The sequence below is a fragment of the Hypanus sabinus genome, chromosome 29, assembly GCF_030144855.1.
Source record: "Hypanus sabinus isolate sHypSab1 chromosome 29, sHypSab1.hap1, whole genome shotgun sequence".
NCBI lineage: Eukaryota > Metazoa > Chordata > Chondrichthyes > Myliobatiformes > Dasyatidae > Hypanus > Hypanus sabinus.
In genome coordinates this window covers 28,323,768-28,338,856 of record NC_082734.1, presented here as the reverse complement: position 1 = coordinate 28,338,856, position 15,089 = coordinate 28,323,768, and the positions used below count along the sequence as shown (strand labels likewise).

Below are 15,089 nucleotides of genomic sequence, written 5' to 3'. Positions count from 1 at the left end.
TTGAGGCTCAGAGAGTCAATTTTTTCTTCAAATTTCTCTTTTAGTTGAGTTACTTCAGTGCCGATACTGCTGATTCGAGACTCTAATCTCTTCACCCAAGAGGGTTCTTCCGAGAACATCAGCTTTTTTAGACTTTCCATTAGTTGGGTCCAGATGTCTCCTGGTGCTCTTTAAATTAGCCATAATTATAACTATTGCTCTACAGATTCAACTGAATAAAGTAGAAATTTCAAAGTTGAAGTCAGAAAAGGGAGAGATTAAAGGTGGACAAGAAGTGACTGTGTCTTACATGTCCGTGATCAGGAGGCAGAGAGTGCAATCCCTCCAATCCCTTCTCCCTGGGGAGAAAGTAAAGATATGTTTAGTGATAGGAGTCCTTTGAAGAGAGCAGAGGCTGTGATGGGTAATATGTTGGACACTCAGGCTGATGGGCGGTACGCAGCGACAAGAGTAACTTTATCACTATTAAGGTGTTGGGAAGATGGGGTGAGCATGGATAAATGAGAAATGGAGAACTGTGTGAGGGTAGCATCAATAATAAAGGCAGGGAAACTCCAACCTTAAAAGAAGGAAGACATCTCTGATGTCCTGTGATGGAAAGCTGGGAACAAATGAGGCAGAGGCAAAGAAACAGAGAAAAGGGAATGGTATTTTTGCAGGAGGTATTTTTAAGAAGTATGAAACATGGAATACTACTGCACAGAAACAGGCTCTTTAGCTGACAAACTTGTGCTGAACCAGCTAAAAGCAAATCAAAAACACACAAACACTAATCCCTCCTACCTACACCATGTCCATAACCCTTCATCTTCCTTCCATTCATGTGCTTATCTAAATATCTCTTAAAAACTTCTAATGTATCTGTCTCTACCACCTTATGTCATCCACCATATCCAGCAACACAGTAATAAATTAACTCCTAGATATCCTTTGAACCTACCCCCTCTTCCCATCAATGCATGCCCTCTTTTTCAACCCTGTGAAACAGATACTCCCTGTCTATTTTACATTTGCTTCTCATACTTTTATAAACCTCTATCAGACTTCCTTTCAAACTCTGCTGCCTCAGAGAAAGCAACCGAAGATAAACCAGTCTCTCCTGATAGTGCATACCCTCCAAACAGGCAGCATCCTCTTCTGCACCCTCTCCAAATTATCAACATCTTTACTGTAGTGGGGCGAACAAAACTTAATGCAACACTCCAGAAACGGCCTCACCAGAGACTTATAAAGTTGCAACATAACCTCTTGACATTTGAACTCAGTGCCTCGAGTAATAAAAGCAAGCATTCAATAAGCTTTTTTAACCACCGTATTGATCTGTGTAGCTACTTTGAAGGAATTATGAACTTGGATCCCAAGATCACTCTACTCAGCAGCACTTTTAAGGATCTTGCCCTTAACACTAAACAGTCTCCTTGCATTTGCCCTACCAAGGTCCAACACCTCACATTTATCTGAGTGAAACTCCATCTGCCATTTCCCTGCCTGTATCCGCAACTGATCCATGCTGTACTCTATTCTTTGCCAGTCTGCTACACTGCCCGCAACTCCAGCAATCTTGGTATCATCTGCAAATTTACTAACCCACCCAACTACACTTTAATACATCACAAACAGCCCAGGTACCAGCACAGATCCCTGTGGAACACCACTAATTACAGTCCTCCAGCTTGAATAAGTCCCTTCAACCACTACCCTCTGTCTCTAATATGCAAGCCAGTTCTGAATCCAAACAGCCAATTCGCTGTGGACCCATGCATCTTAATCTTCTGGATTAGCCTCATATGAGGGACTTTGTCAAGCATCTTATTAAAATCTATGAAGACATCATCTACTTCCCTACCATCATCAATCTCTCTTATCATCTTGGAAAAAAAATCAGTCCGTTTGGAAAACACAATGGGCTCACTCTGACAATAGAAAATCTGCAGATGCTGGAAATCCAGGCAACGCACATACTTATAAAATGCTGGAGGAACTCAGCAGGCCAGGCAGCATCTATGAAAAAAAGTACAGTCAATGTCTCAAGCCGAGACCTATCGGCATAACTGGAGAAAAAGAGCTGAGGAGATTTAAAAGCTGGGGGAGGGGAGAGAGAAACACATGTGATAGGTAAAACCAGGAAGGGGAAGGAAGAAAAGGTGGGGTGGGAGGAGCACCAGATGGAGGTGATGGGTGGGCAAGGAGTTGAGGTGAGGGAAGGAAAAGGGGATGGGAAATGGTAAAGTGGGGGTGGGGTGCATTACTAGAAGTTTAAGAAATCGATGTTCATGCCATCAGGTTTGAGGCTACCCAAACGGAATAAAAGGTGTTGTTCCTCCAACCTAATTGTACCCTCATCATGACAGTGGAGGAGGCCATGGATGGACATAACGGAATGGGAATGTGAAGTAGAATTAAAATGGGTGGCTACTGGGACATACCACTTTTTCTGGCAGACAGAGCGTAGGTGGTCAGTGAAATGGTCACCACATCTACATCAGGCCACCCATTTTATAAAGCCGGCCTTACACAGACCTGCTCCTTCTATACTCTCCAGACAGTACCACTAACTGCATATGAGCCTCTGAAAAAGTATAGTTGGACATCAGAGGTTTGTAATAGATGTCAGTTGATAGTTTGTCTCCAGCGATGGACAGAGAGATCAAGAAAGTGAAGGGAGGTGTCAGAGATGGACCAAGTTAAATTAAGAGCAGGGTGGAAGTTTGAGGCAATATTGATAAAATTGCTGAGCTCAGCGTGGGTACACAAAGCTGCACCACCACAATCATTTGTGTAGTAGAGGAAGAGTTGGGGAGTAAATCTGGACAAGTTTTTGAACATAAACTGTTCTACATGGACAACAAAAAGGCAGGCATAGATTGGGCCCATGCGAGTGTCCGTAGCTATCCCTTGGATTTAGAGATAGTGGGCATTCGAAGTTCATAGTAAATATATTATCAGAGTACATACATGTCACCACATACAACCCTGTCATTTTTTCCCTGTGGGCATACTTAGCAAACCTATAGGACAATAATTATAAAGCTCAGGAACTGTGAACTGGAAGAGCTAAAAGGAAAACAATTTTCAGGGTGAGGACGAGTTCTGTCAGACAGAGGAGGGAGATGGTGGAGGAGAATTGGTTGGTTCTTTTGTCAAGAAGCAAGGGGCTTTGAAGCCTGCCTGACGGGGGACAGATACAGATGATTATTGACTGAGTCTCCAGCTTGAACATGCCTGGAACTAGCAGCCACTCCAGCCAAATTTGGATCCTACCTACTAGTGTATGAGAGTTTCTGGAGAATGGTGAGGATTTCCCAAACCATGTTGTCAGGTCTGCTTACAGTTGCTCCCTGTAAGGCCAATGTGGTTTGCAGACATTCATACTCTGCTGAGTTCATGGTGACTCATTTGTGCTGGAATGAGAGACCTATGGATGGTGGTTAATCCAAGAGCAGAGTAAGGTCCAGAATTAATTCAGATTCAAAATAAACAACATGATACAAATGAAATCCAAAGGCAAAATCACAAACAGTAGTACGAGAAATGGATCTCCTAGGATTGAGTACTGGGGGCTCAGCACAAAGCTGTTCAGTCAGGACTATGACAATATCACAACAGATCCCTTGAAGTAAGTAACAGAAGGGTTCTTTATGGTGTTATGTAAGACACAATAGACTCCTGAGAGTGAGTTACAGGCTGAGAACTAATCCACTGCTTTGGAGGTTTTTGTAGAAAATAAACAGATCTGTGGAAGTGCTTGAGACACTTGGACCTAATGCAAGGATTTGGGGAGATGAGATGTTGAATAACAACTTCCCAGGAGTGATTTATAAGCTGTAGCCTATTCCAGGTGTTCAGAGAGTATATATGAAATAAAAGATCTACAGTAGTGATTTAGAGGCCAGTTTACAATCTATAACATGTGGCATTGGTATATACAGTAGATTAACAGTTTCCAGTGAGTAAATTAAAGTTTGGGCTGTACTCCAGGGGCTCAGGATTGAGATACAGATGTTTTGCTGATGTTCTCTGTGTCTTGTCTGTCCCAATTACTCTGATTCAATCAGTGTGAGACTCTCTTGCTCTGATTTTGTAGGTATTTTGGGAAATTTTTGATGTCAGTAACCGGAGACACTGTTGCCACCAATCACAAGATGGGAAAACCCTTGGAGCTGGTCTATAACAAGGATGGAAAGTTACAGCTTAACCCAGAGGCTCTGAAGGTCCTCCAGTCCATCGATGATCCAATGGTTGTTGTGGCTGTGGTTGGTGCTGCTCGTACAGGGAAGTCCTATCTCATGAACTGTCTCGCGGGAGACAAGAATGGTAAAGGCAATGGGGAGTAACTATCCATTTCTAACCTTTCACTTCTGTTTACCATCTGTCTTGCAGAAATTATCCTGAGACCTGGGACACACAGAGCACACTTGCATTGTCAAGCTGTCAGTAGTGGGAGATGTACTGGAGTCATCCGTTGGTGTCATGTTGCTGTTTCTATCATTGTTTTGGACTATGGAGCTAGAAACATCTGGGGAATTTAAAATGCATGTTTGATTCACATCTTGGGTACAGGAAGCACGCTGGTCTGTTTAATGCCAACCGGAGTCACTTGCTGTAAAACCAACTCTGTGCTGATCATCAATCATCTTTTTCAAGAATTCTACAACAATCCCACTTTATTCTGCCAATGTTCCCATCAATTCTGCTCAAACCCTATCCCTTACTCACAACGTGCATGTCTTTGGGCTATGGAAGATTATAGATCCACGTATGGTCTTGCAAAGTTTACCTCTCTACCTCTCTCTGTCTCTCTCCCTCTGCAGGATTCTCAGTGCATTCAACCACACAGTCTCTCACCAAAGGAATCTGGATGTGGTGCCAATCCATCCCTGAGAGACCCAATGAGGTCCTCCTGTTGTTGGACACTGACGGTCTAGGAGATCCTGAGAAGGTCAGTCCCTCCCTCACAACTATGCCCCTCCTTATAACAGTGGTTTCATTATTAAATGGGTAACCCACAGACAGAGGAATGATCTGCTGACCAGAGTTCAAATCTCACCACAGGCAGTGTGGAGTTTAAATGCTGTCTACAATCTAGATTTAAAGTAAACTTAATTAATTTGTTAATTATTTAACTATCATTTTCATCGCAGGTTCATGCTGAGCTTTAGGGAGAAATTCTTCCATCTTTTCCGTTGGAACTGTATGTGGTCCAAGTTTCCTATCCCACCACCCCAATTCCCATCACTATCCTCCCAAAAGTAAAGGATATTAACAGGTCATGACAGTGTGCTCTCTCCCAGCTCTGTATTGGTGAGCACTGGCTGAGACTACCCTCGGCCGTACACAGGCCACTGGTGGCATTGACAGGAAGGATGCTGTCGAGTGAAGCCTCACCCACCAACCTCTGTAAACACTGAGCAAGAAATGTCCAGAAGTTGGCCATTGTTTATGTAGTAAACAGACCTCAGAGCAAGAGCTCTCACTAACTGGTTTTCTGTCCTACCTGCAGGGAGACATCGACAATGATCATTCCATCTATGCACTGGCTATCCTTCTGAGCAGCATCTTCATTTACAATGGTCAAAACAACATAGACCAGAAATCTCTGCAAGACCTACAGTATCCTTCACTGGTGTCTCTCAGTCCTTCACTGGTGTCTCAGGGTGATATCTCTATAGTGACCAGTGACTCTCTGTACCTCTCTCTCAGGAATACCTGCACAGTGACCAATGTCTCACAAGCCGACTCTCTTGGACAGAGATTGTACACTAAGTAGTTAACCTCAGTACCCATCTCTCGAGTGGAATATCTGTGCACATACTTACATTTCTCTGTCCTTTCTTTTGGTATATATCTGTACACTGACCAATTGTCTCTCAATCACAGAGTCATTGAATTATGCAGCAGGGCAAGCATCCCATCAGCCATGCTTGTCTATGCCAAATAAAATGTATTCTCAAGCTGATCCAATGTTCCAGCACGTTCCCATATCCCTCTGAATTCTCATCATTGTCATATCTGTCCATGTATTTCGTAAATGTGTCAAATAGATGTGTCAGGATGTGTTCAGCAGTCTTATCACAGTTGGAAAGAAGATGTTCCCAAATCTGGCTGTACGTATCTTCATGCCCCTGAACCTTCTCCCGGAGGGAAGTGGGACAAAAAGTGTGTTAGCTGGGTGGGACTTATCCTTGATTATCCTGGCAGCACTGGTCTGACAGCGTGTGGTGTAAAGTGAGCCCAAGGATGGAAGACTGGTTTGTGTGATGTGCTGGGCTAGATTCACAATCTTCTGCAGCTTCTTCCAGTCTTGGACAGGACAACTTCCATCCTAGATTGTGATGCACCCTAGAAGAATGCTTTCTACGGTGCACCTATAAAAATTAGTGAGGGTTTTAGGACACAGGCCAAATTTCTTCAGCTTTCTCAGGAAGTAAAAGTGTTGGTGGGCCTTCTTGGCAGTGGACTCTGCTTGGTTAGACCAAGTCAGGTCATTTGTGATATTAACCCCAAGGACCATAAAGCTTTTGACCTGTTCCACCTGCACATCACCAATGTAGATGGGGTTGTGCAGTGCGCTACTCCTTCTGAAGTCAACAATCAATTCCTTTGTCTTGCTGATGTTAAGGGATAGGTTATTGTCTTCGCACCATGCCACCAGGTTCTTAATTTCCTCTCTGTACTCAGACTCATCATTACCCAAGATGTGACCTGCAATTGTGGTGTCATCAGCAAACTTATATATGGAGTTCGATGGAAACTTGGCTACACAATTATGGGTGTACAGTGAGTACAGCAGAGGGCTGAGTACACAGCCTTGTGGGGCACTGGTGCTCAGAGTGATTGTAGAGGAGAGCTTGTCCCCTATCTTTACAGCCTGGGTCCTGTCTGTGAGGAAGTTGAAGATCCAGCTGCAGATCTGAGTGCTAAGATCCAGGTTCCGGAGCATAGGAATCAGTTTATTTGGAATGATGGTATTAAAGGCAGCGTTGTAGTTGATGAAAAGGAGCCTTACATATGCATCTTTATTCTCCAGGTGTTCTAAGGAGTAATGTAGTGCCAGAGAGGTGGCATCTGCCATTGATCTGTTGCTCCGGTGGGCGAATTGGAAAGCGTCGAGGTTGACCGGTAGGTTATGGTTGATGTGCGCCATAACCAATCACTCGAAGCGCTTCATAGCAATTGATGTCAGAGCCACAGGTCGGTAGTCATTCAGACATGCCACCTTGCTTTTCTTCGGCACCGGGATTATCATTGCCTTCTTAAAACATGAGTGGATCTTAGACTGAAGCAGGGAGCAGTTGAAGATGTCAGCAAACCCTCCAGCTAGCTTGCTTGCACTGGCCCGAAGAACCCGTCCCGGGATGCCATCTGGGCCCATCACCTTCCTTGAGTTTATCTTCAGGAAGGCTCTTCTAACGTCTTTCTCGGTGATGATGAATCTTAATGCCACCAGGTTCAGTTCATCCAGAGGGGGCGGGATGCTCCTCTTCTGTTCAAACCTTGTGTAGAATACATTAAGTTCATCAGGAAGAGAAGCGCTACAGTTATTGATATTCCCAGCCTTTTCTTTGTGCCCAGTGATCTCATTTAGACCCTGGTGTCTCCGGACCTAAAAGCCACAGCTCTAGCCTTCAAAAGGAACTGGACCTCATAATTCATCCAAGGCTTCCGATTAGGGAATACCCAGATTGTATTGCGAGACATACAGTCCTCTGCATTTCCAGATGAAGTCCATGACAGCTGAGGCATACTCAGAGAGGTTAGCTGCTGAGTCCTTGAATACTAACCTGTCCACCGATTCAAAGTAGTCACGGAGGACCTCATCCATTTCCTCTGTCCAACAGGACATCACTTTTGACACCGTGACATCCCGCTTCAGTTTCTGTTTGTAATCCGGAAGGAGGAGTACGGCCTGATGGTCCAATTTTCCAAAGTGTGGTCGTTGGACGGAACGGTAGGCATCCTTGACTGCTGTGCAGCAGTGGTCAAGTATATTCGGACCTCTAATGGAGCAGGAGACATGTTGGTATAACTCTGGCAGCTCTTTTCTGAGGTTGGCCTGGTTAAAGTCCCCAGCTGTAATGAGCAAAGCCTCCGGATCCCTGGTCTCAAGTTCACTGATGTTAGCATACAGTGTATACACAGCACACTCCACGTCCGCCTGGGGGGGAATGTAGACCGCTGTCAGTATGACCAAGGTGAACTACCATGGCAGATAATAAGGACAACACTTCACCAACAGATGCTCCAGGTCCGGACTGCAGGAGCTTGTCAGTGCCACTGTGTCCAAGCACCATGCAGTGTTGATCAGTAGGCAGACTCCACCTCCATTCGTCTTACCCGAAGACACCATGCGATCCATCCAATGGATTGAAAATCCCTCTGGTCAGTTGGCACAGTCGAGGGTGGCAGGGGAGAGCCAGGTCTCTGTGAAACAGAATACACAGCAGTTCTGCTTCCTGCCTCCAGCGTGTCCAATCCCTTAATAATCTTATATGTTTTATTCAGATCCCCTCTCATCCTTCTAAATTCCAGTGTATACAAGCCCAGTCGCTCCAATCTTTCAACATATGACAGTCCCGCCATTCCGGGAATTAACCTTGTGAACCTACGCTGCACTCCCTCAATAGCAAGAATGTCCTTCCTCAAATTTGGAGACCAAAACTGCACACAACACTCCAGGTGGGGTCTCACCAGGGCCCTGTACAGCTGCAGAAGGACTTCTTTACTCCTATACTCAGTTCCTCTTGTTATAAAGGCCAGCATGCCATTAGCTTTCTTCACTGCCTGCTGTACCTGCATACTTGCTTTCATTGACTGATGTACAAGAACACCTAGATCTCGTTGCACTTCCCCTTTTCCTAATGACTCCATTTAGATAGTAATCTGCCTTCCTGTTCTTGCCACCAAAGTGGATAACCTCACATTTATCCACATTAAACTGCATCTGCCATACATTTGCCCACTCACCCAACCTGTCCAAGTCACCCTGCATTCTCATAACATCCTCCTGACACTGCCACCCAGCTTTGTGTCGCAGGCAAATTTGCTAATGTTACTTTTAATCCCTTCATCTAAATCATTAATGTAAATTGTAAACAGCTGCAGTCCCAGCACCAAACCTTGTGGTACCCCACTGGTCACAGCCTGCCATTCCGAAAGGGACCCGTTAATCGCTACTCTTTTATTCCTGTCAGCCAGCCAATTTTCAATTCATGTCAGTACTCTGCCCCCAGTGCCTTATGCCCTAATTTTGCCCACTAATCTTCTATGTGAGACTTTATCAAAAGCTTTCTGGAAGTCCAGGTACACTACATCCACTGGCTCTCCCTTGTCCATTTTCATAGGTACATCCTCAAAAAACTCCAGAAGATTAGTCAAGCATGATTTTCCCTTCATAAATCCATGCTGACTTGGACTGATCCTTCTACTGCTATCCAAATGTGTTGTAATTTTCTCTTTTATAATTGACTTCAGCATCTTTCCCACTACTGACGTCAGGCTAACCGGTCTATAATTCCCTGTTTTCTCTCTCTCTCTTTTCTTGAGAAGTGGGACAACATTAGCCACCCTCCAATCCACAGGAACTGATCCTGCATCTATAGAACATTGGAAAATGATTACCAATGCGTCCACGATTTCTAGAGCCACCTCATTAAGTACCCTGGGATGCAGACCATCAGGTCCTGGGGACTTATCAGCTTTCAGACCCAACAATCTATCCAACACCGTTTCTAGCCTAATATAAATTTCATTCAGTTCATCCATTACCCTAGTTCCTTCGGCCACTATTACATCTGGGATATTGTTTGTGTCTTCGCTAGTGAAGACAGATCCAAAGTACCTGTTCAACTCATCTGCCATTTCCTTGTTCCCCATAATAAATTCACCCGTTTCTGACTTCAATGGCCCAATTTTGGTCTTAACTATTTTTTTGCTTTTCACTTACCTAAAGAAGCTTTTACTATCCTCCTTTATATTCTTGGCTAGTTTGCCTTCATACTTCATTTTTTCTCCACGTATTGCCTTTTTTATCTTCTTTTGCTCTTTAAAAGCTTCTCAGTCCTCCGGCTTCCCTCTCATCTTTGCTATGTTATACTTCTTCTCTTTTATTTTTATACTGTCCTTTACTTCCCTCATCAGCCACAGCCGCCTCTTACTCCCCTTAGGATCTTTCTTCCTCTTTGGAATGAACCGATCCTGCACCTTTTGCATTATTCCCAGAAATACCTACCATCGTTGTTCCACTGTCTTCCCTGCTAGGGTATTGTTCCATTGAACTTTGGCCAGCTCCTCCCTCATAGTTCCATAGTTCCCTTTGTTCAACTGTAATACTGACACATCCGATTTCCCCTTCTCCTTCTCAAATTGTAGGTTAAAACATATCATATTATGGTCACTACCACCTAATGGCTCCTTTACCTCGAGGTCCCTGATCAAATCCAGTTCATTGCACAACACTAAATCTAGAATTGCCTTCTCCCTGGTAGGCTCCAGTACAAGCTGTTCTAAGAATCCATCACAGAGGCACTCCACAAACTCCTTTTCTTGGGGTCCAGTACCATTCTGATTCTCCCAGTCTACCTGCATGTTGAAATTCCCCATGACAACTGTATCATTACTTTTGTGACATGCCAATTTTAACTCTTCATCCAACTTACACCCTACATCCAGACTGCTGTTTGGGGACCTGTAGATAACTCCCAATAGGGTCTTTCTACCCTTAGAAATTCTCAGTTATATCCATACTGACCCTACTTCCCCTGATTCTATGTACCCCCTCTCAAGGGACTGAATATCATTCCTCACCAACAGAGCCACCCCACCCCCTCTGCCAGTCAGTCTGTCCTTTCGATAAGATGTATATCCCTGAAAATTCATTTCCCAGGCTCTGTCCACTTGAAGCCATGTCTCTGTTATTCCCATAACATTGTACTTGCCAATTTCCATCTGAGCCTCAAGCTCATCTACTTTATTCCTTATACTTCGTGCATTCATATATAATACTTTTAATTCGGTACTCCCCTCTCCTTTCATATCAATTCCTCTTTCACTTGGCCATACTGTATGATCTCTTCTTGAGCTTTCTACTCCATTGATTCTGTTGTCCTTTTTAACTTTTCTTATTTTCACTTTCCCCTTAACTCCATCTGTATATTTCCAGTTCATCCCCTCCCCCCACTACTTAGTTTAAACACATCTGTGTTAAACACAAACCTGTCTGCCAGAATGCTGGTCCCCCGCCTATTAAGGTGCAACCCGTCCCTTTTGTACAATTCATCCCTACCCCAAAACAGATCCCAGTGGTCCAAGAATGTAAATCCTTGCTTCCTGCACCAGTTCCTCAGCCACACATTCAGATCCATTATCTCCCTGTTCCTGCCCTCTCCAGCACGAGGAACTGGAAGCAAACCAGAGATAACCACCCTAGAAGTTCTGCTTTTCAGCCTTCTTCCCAGTTCTCTGAAGTCCCGCTGCAGAATGTCCTTCCTCTTCTTTCCGATGTCATTTGTGCCGACATGCACTACCACTTCCAGCTGTTCACCTTCACCCTTGAGGATTCCCTGCAATCGGTCCATGTTGACCTGGATCTTAGCACCAGGGAAGCAACACACCATCCTTAAATCTCGCCTGTTGCCGCAGAAACCCCTTTCCGTACCTCTTACTATGGAGTCCCCTACTACCACGGCTCTTCCTGATGTTTGACTCCTCGGCTCTGCTTCTGCACCAATTTTTGTCTCGCAGACCTGTCCGCCTCTCAGACTGGCAGTACCTTCTGTTCTGACAGCTTCCAGGAGGGGGAATCTGTTTACGAGGTGTACATCCCCCGGGGTCTCCAGTACTTCAAGCATCCTTTCCTTCCTCATCGTTGCCCCCTTTCTCTCTTCTGGTATCCTCGGTGTAACGGCCTCACTGTAGGTCCTGTCCAGAAAACTCACTTTTTCGCGGACGAACCTGAGGTCATCTAGTTCTTTCTTCAGTGCTGCAACATGCTCCTTCAGAAGCTGAATCTGGACACACTTTCCACAGCTGTAGCAGCCGGGGGCACCGTCAGTGTCCTTGACACTGATTGGTCCCACATCATGCATGCAGCACATTGTATCAGCTTAGAGGTCATGTCTTCACCCTCTCCAATTGTGCCTGGCGTAGTCTCCTTGCTGAAGACTCTCGAGCCAAAGATTAGCACTTTTCACACCAGGCACTTTCCTCGACCAGGCCATTTCCCGACAGACCTGTCACCTCAAGCTCACTTCTTCCCTCTAAGTTTCCATCCTAAGTCTAATCTGGCATCCTCTATATGTATTCAATGATTCACTTGATCCCAGCTGTCTGTACCTGAATAAAGACACGTCCACATTTTATGACCCAAGTTAAAATAATCCTTAACACCCAGGGCTCTCAACTGCCAATAGCTTTGTCTATTATTTATTGGACTCTCTCTGTCAGGGAGAAATCTCCATCATGACTGGTGTCTCTTCCACTAAGAGGGATCTCCAGTCCCTCTCACTCAGCAGAAGATCTGTCCATTGATCAGTGTCTCTTAGTCTATCTTTCATTAAGGGGCAGATCTGTACTCCAACCGTTGCCACTTAGTCTTTCTCTTGTGACAGGAGATCTGTACACTGCCCAGTTCTGTCAGTAAATCTGTCTCAGGGGAAGATCTGGACAGTGGCTGACATTCCTCACCATTTTCCTGCCAACCATTCATTCCATTATCCTTGATGTTGCTCCCAGTTCTGTGACCAAACTGTCTACGTGGATCCAGATGAATTCCCAGCACGATGACTGTGATTTCCCTGAAATTGTCTGGGTGATCCGTGATTTGACACTGGATATGACAATTGATGGAAAAGATGTGACTCCAAATGAGTACCTAGAGTACAGTCTGAAACTGAAGGACAGTGAGTATGTGGCATTGCCAGTCTCTGAGGAGATGGGATGAACTTGGATAGGAGCCAGAGAAGGGAGGGAGCAGAGTTGAAGTCAATGTGTCAGGGTGTGGTGGAGAAAGAGGCAACACACAATCCTGGGTCTCCCAGTCCATTCACATCTCTCATTCCCCACTTACTCTGCATTCCCCTTTCCTATTCACATTATTTCACACTTCCCTGCAATAACCTGAATCCAATGGACACCGTCCTCTGGTTTGATGGTATAAATGCACCACTCCCACCCCATTGACACCACCTTCATCATCAAAGTTTCATCATGACCAAAATGCAATGTACTTGATGCCCCTCCCACACGTCCCTCACCATCACATCTCGCAAACTGCCTCCCCTCTGTTTCCTTCCTGTCCTTCCCCATTCCTCCCCACAGTCCTGTGGGTAACAGTCACCATGCTGGGAATGGGAGAACAGACTCAGTAAGTGTGATTCCTGCCTGATTCCTGGTTCTGTTTTACAGGTGAGATCAGTGAGAAGGACAAGGAATATAATGAACTCCGCAGGTGTATCCGTGATAACTTTCCCTCACGTTGCTGCTTTGCATTTCCCATTCCCACATCCGGGAAGAAACTCAAGAAGCTCCAGGAACTGGAGGACAAGGATCTGGATGAGGATTTTGTTACGGAGCGGCAGAAGCTCATTGATTACATTCACAACCATAAGAAAGTCAAGAGAGTTCTTGGGGGTCAGCCGGTCACGGGCAGGAGTGAGTAACTGTGCAAAACCTTTCCAACTCTCTTCAGTATAAAGAAGAGAGAGTTCAGGGATTTGGGTAGGAAACTGAAAAGCAAGATCTTCATGGTAGTAATCTCAGGATTGCTACCTGTGCCACGTGCTAACGAGTGCAAGAATAGCCTGATCAGGCATGTTAATGCGTGGCTGAGAGACTGGAGTAGGGGACAGGGCTTCAGATTCCTGGATCATTGGGGCATCTTCTGTGGGAGACCTTGCAAAAAGAACAGGTTACACCTCAACCAAAAGGGGTCCAATATCGGATCAGACAGATTTAATAGAGCTGTTATAGAGGTTTTAAACTAATTTGGTAGGGGGATCGGAACTCGAGTGATAGGGCTGAGGAAGGAGAAATCAGAAATAAATCAAAGATAGCGTGCAACAAAGGTGATAGAAAGGACAGGGAGGAGATGAGGCATAATCTCAGCCAGTAGGATGAGTTACAGGGCAATAGAGGCATGGTGCAGTTAAAACAGAAAACAACAAATACTGGACTGAAAGTCTTATATTTGAATGCATGTAACATAAGAAATAAAATGGATGATCTTGAAATTCAGCTACAGATTAGCAAGTATGATGGTGTGAGGCCCTCTGAAACTTGGCTAAAGGTTGGCTGCCATTGGAAGCTGAAAGTTGAAGGATATACAGTGTATCGGAAGGACAGACCTGTAGGCAGAGGGGATGGTGTGGCCCTGTGTATAAGAAATAATAGTAAGTCATTAGAAAGGGATGGTATAGGATCGGAAGGTTGAATTAAGAAATGGTAAGGGTAAAAGGACCGTAATGGCAGTTGTATACAGGCCTCCAAACAGCAGCCAGATGTGGATTACAAATTACAGCAAGAGATAGAAAAGGCATGTCAGAAAGGGAATGTCATGATAATCGTTCAGGATTTTAACATGAAAGTGGATTGGGAAAACCAGGTCAGTACTGGACCTCAAAGGAGAAAATTTGTAGAATGTCTAAGGGATGCTACTTAGAACAAATTATTTTTGAGCCCAACAACACACACAAGATGCTGGTGGAACACAACAGGCCAGGCAGCATCTATAAGGAGATGTTCGGGCTGAGACCCTTCATCAGGACTAACTGAAAGGAAAGATAGTAAGAAATTTGAAAGTAGTGGGGGGGAGGGGGAAATGCAAAATGATAGGAGAAGACCAGAGGGGGTGGGATGAAGCTAAGAGCTGGAAAGCTGATTGGTGAAAGTGATACAGAGCTGGAGAAGGGAAAGGATCATGGGATGGGAGGCCTCGGGAGAAAGACAGGTGGGGGGGGGGGGAAGCACCAGAGGGAGATGGAGAACAGGCAAGCAACTAAATATGTCAGGGATGGGGTAAGAAGGGGAGGAGGGGCATTAATGGAAGTTAGAGAAGTCAATGTTCATGCCATCAGGTTGGAGGCTACCCAGCCGCT

General features: G+C 44.9%; 1 protein-coding gene across 2 annotated transcripts in view; it reads left to right on the top strand.

The window, feature by feature from the left end:
• The window catches only part of LOC132383171 (guanylate-binding protein 1-like), a 43,899-nt gene that overhangs the window by 11,517 nt on the left and 17,293 nt on the right, over positions 1-15,089 (top strand). Inside the window, exons 2-6 of one of the 2 annotated variants that reach the window (XM_059954042.1) lie at positions 4,085-4,314; positions 4,812-4,939; positions 5,501-5,610; positions 12,730-12,896; positions 13,402-13,647. In XM_059954042.1, the coding sequence (XP_059810025.1) occupies positions 4,104-4,314; positions 4,812-4,939; positions 5,501-5,610; positions 12,730-12,896; positions 13,402-13,647 (862 nt within the window). In that variant the 5' untranslated portion in view covers positions 4,085-4,103. The remainder of the gene's footprint in view (positions 1-4,084; positions 4,315-4,811; positions 4,940-5,500; positions 5,611-12,729; positions 12,897-13,401; positions 13,648-15,089) is intronic. The other variant, XM_059954043.1, reaches the window with a different exon arrangement.